Source organism: Cyprinodon variegatus, unplaced genomic scaffold (assembly GCF_000732505.1).
Source record: "Cyprinodon variegatus isolate N-32 unplaced genomic scaffold, C_variegatus-1.0 Scaffold17, whole genome shotgun sequence".
NCBI lineage: Eukaryota > Metazoa > Chordata > Actinopteri > Cyprinodontiformes > Cyprinodontidae > Cyprinodon > Cyprinodon variegatus.
In genome coordinates this window covers 2,383,556-2,386,617 of record NW_015150470.1, presented here as the reverse complement: position 1 = coordinate 2,386,617, position 3,062 = coordinate 2,383,556, and the positions used below count along the sequence as shown (strand labels likewise).

Genomic DNA, 3,062 nt, shown 5'->3' with positions numbered 1-3,062 from the left:
TTTTTTTAAAAAGGGAAATGCGTTCATGTGAGCACTTATAAAAAAAAAAAGGATGATAGGTCATGAATAAGCTTTCAGCATTTAGGTAGTACTGAACCTAAAACTGGGGTCATGGCGGAGTAATCTGCAGCTTTCACAGAGGATCAGCATGTGCAGAACAACGCCTGCTCCATCCTGTTGACCTGTAATTATGTTTAATTCTGCTTCCCATTTATCTTCATTAGATATTACATTTATACAAACAGCACACAGATTAAAAATCCAGCATTAGACTTTTGTTTTACAGATTTAACCTCTATACTCATCTTCTTTGTCATTTAAAAAATGGGTGAGATATGATATTACCACAAACTGCAAACAATTCAAAAGATAAAACTTTCAGCTGAAGTTTTTGTTTTTTAGTCGCAACTTTTGGACAAACTTCTTCTTATTTTCCCACTCGATCAATTGGGGTTTAACGCTGCTTCAGATCCATTTGAACACTACAGTATTTGGAAGTTTTTTGGCTCGATTAAATTTGTTGTAGTTCAAAGATCTTTCCTTTTTTCTACAACAATGTCCCCATGAAGTATAGAGTTTGCTTTAGGGCTTCACCAGATTGTTGACATATTTTACTAAACTGTAAAGCATTATTTTCTCTAACCTTGCCCACTTCACACCAGCTCAGAGCACCTGACAGTCTCCTGACACACTAAGTTTTTCCTTGACTAAGGCTCTGGATGCGTGCTTCTGCACTAGAGGAATTGAGCAAAAAAAAATATTTTTTTTTGTTGTTCTTTTATCACTATGAGTCAGTTACAATGCAAACCCTAAGAGTCAATGCAAGAGATTGTTCTGCCATTGCCGGGAAACATATTAATAAATATATGTTTACATTTGCCAAAAAGAGCCCAACAGTGTAGCAGTATGGAAATTGCCATATTGCTCCACTTGTTTCATGCATATAAATTGCTTTATTCTAATTATGCAGGGAGTTTTACAGTTTATATGGACACTGCCATGTAGTTAGAGCAGAAAAACAGAAGAAGAAAAGGAAAAAAGAAAGAGAAAAGATGAAAGAAAGAAGAGAAAGGAGACAATGACAAAACATTTTCAGTCTGCTTCATCATCTGTAACGAGATGAAAAAAGAACAGCACAACCGAAAGACATGGTACGAGACATACAATAAAACAACACCTTAAAACTATCGCTAAAGTAATATTATTAAGTCTGACATGTACTCTGTGTTACCTGAAGATATGAATGTGGGCTTTCTGTATGGAAGTGAATCTCTGAGTACCTGGAGCCAAGCACCTCTTCTCTTCCAGAAGCCCATATGTGCATTTTGGAGACATTTATGCATTCTGTTGTTTGTTTAACACCACATAGAAAAGCAACACCTGCTGGTCAGCACCACCTAGCTATCGCGTCTCCATCTGACGCTATCAGTAGCCATGACAATAACCACTACCACTCCAGCTAGACCTATCTCGTTTATTAATAACCTGCAAGCTAGCTATACCAGCTAGAAAAGATATTAATCCACTTTAGTTACTTGGTTGATTTAATGGTCTGAACTCAGTGACAATGCAGTTTTACATTTTTGAATTTTTTGATAAATGTCTATAAACATGGAGAATATGACAATGGAAGAATATGTAAACATTGAGAATTACTGCAACTGTGTGAAGACAGCAGATGGATATTTATTTAATGAAACACTTATTTACTCTTGCAATTCGTTTGGTAACATGGTTTACTAAACAAAAAGTGCAAGAATTGGAGCTGAAATCATATTTTCTTGCTGAAAAAACATACCAGTAACTGAAACTACATTTGGCAGATTGGGACACTGATCTGCTGAGAGTAGGGATGCAAAACTGTGTGGTATCACTGATAATAGGATTTAGACATTTATTACACAGAAGAAAACTTTAAATTTTGACAATAAACCAGACTAAAGATGTGAATATCTATGAGATCCAAGTAATCACAACGAGGAATTCCATTGTCAGAGTTCATCTTTGTTGAATTCCTCATTCCTTAATCCATTGTTGAATTCTTGAAATACTTTAAATTTAGCCAAACATTTACATAAATAGACAAGTTAAACAGTCCTTGATTTAAATGTTTGAAACACGCAGACCAGCAAAGTCTCAGCCTAACAGAGAATGATAAAAAACCATACAGGATAATTTTTTGTGTTCAGCTAGATTTACTAGGAGTTTAGCTTTTTCACTAACCTTTGCCTTTACTCCTCCTCCTTCGCCTCCTCTTCCTTTTGGACCTTCTGTGCACATCACCATCTGAACGCTCCATATTCCTGCTGCACATCCCCTGCACCGGTGCCATCCTGCTGGTTTCCAGCAGTTTGCCCTTTACTGCCCAGGCATGCCTCAGAGAACGGCAGCAGCAGCTGAGTTCTCCCCTCCTGCTTCTGCTGCTGCCGCCAGTTTTAAGGGGCAATGACATCATGAGATGAAAGGGGGATGTGCCTGTTTCCAAACTCCAGAGCAGAAATGTGTTTTCTTCAATCTTTTGGTTTCTGCCCATCGAAGTTTCACTTTTTTGCTCTGTGGACTTTCAGTTGCTTTAAAGTTGTTTTAAATTATTCTATTTTTTCCTATTCCACAAACATCCTGACACCAGATGCAGAAAAAATAGTAGTAATAATTTTACTGTTTTTGCTTAAGCTCTGGACTACTCTAAATATGAAGCCCCCACCTGACACAACACCAAATCACTCCTGTACATTATAGCAGCTATGCAGAGGTGGAAAGAGTAAATAATTGTCTAATTAAATGTGGTAACATAGATACATGTTTGACTCAAATGCAAGTAATATTATCAGTGCAAAATGTTTCTTAAATAAAAGTAAAAATCTCCCGGGTAAAATTTTGTTAATTTGTAACCAGGGGAAAAAATCTCCTGGTCCTTTTTGAAAGGGAAAGAGAGATACTAACTTAAAAAAAATGCCAAAAGATATCAACAAGCTTATTAATATAGTGCCTATTCACAATACCTGTTTTCTCAAGGTAATTTACATTTCACATTATACATAAATATACACACACACATATAT

The 3,062-nt window shown here is 36.3% G+C and overlaps 1 protein-coding gene across 1 annotated transcript in view; it reads right to left on the bottom strand.

Moving 5' to 3' along the window:
• LOC107092402 (double-stranded RNA-specific editase B2-like) overlaps nt 1–2,393 on the bottom strand; it is a 21,123-nt gene extending 18,730 nt beyond the window's left edge. The window contains exon 1 of the mRNA XM_015386868.1: nt 2,224–2,393. Within this exon, the coding sequence (XP_015242354.1) occupies nt 2,224–2,332 (109 nt within the window). The 5' untranslated portion in view covers nt 2,333–2,393. The remainder of the gene's footprint in view (nt 1–2,223) is intronic.
• Nucleotides 2,394–3,062: the final 669 nt, after the last annotated feature.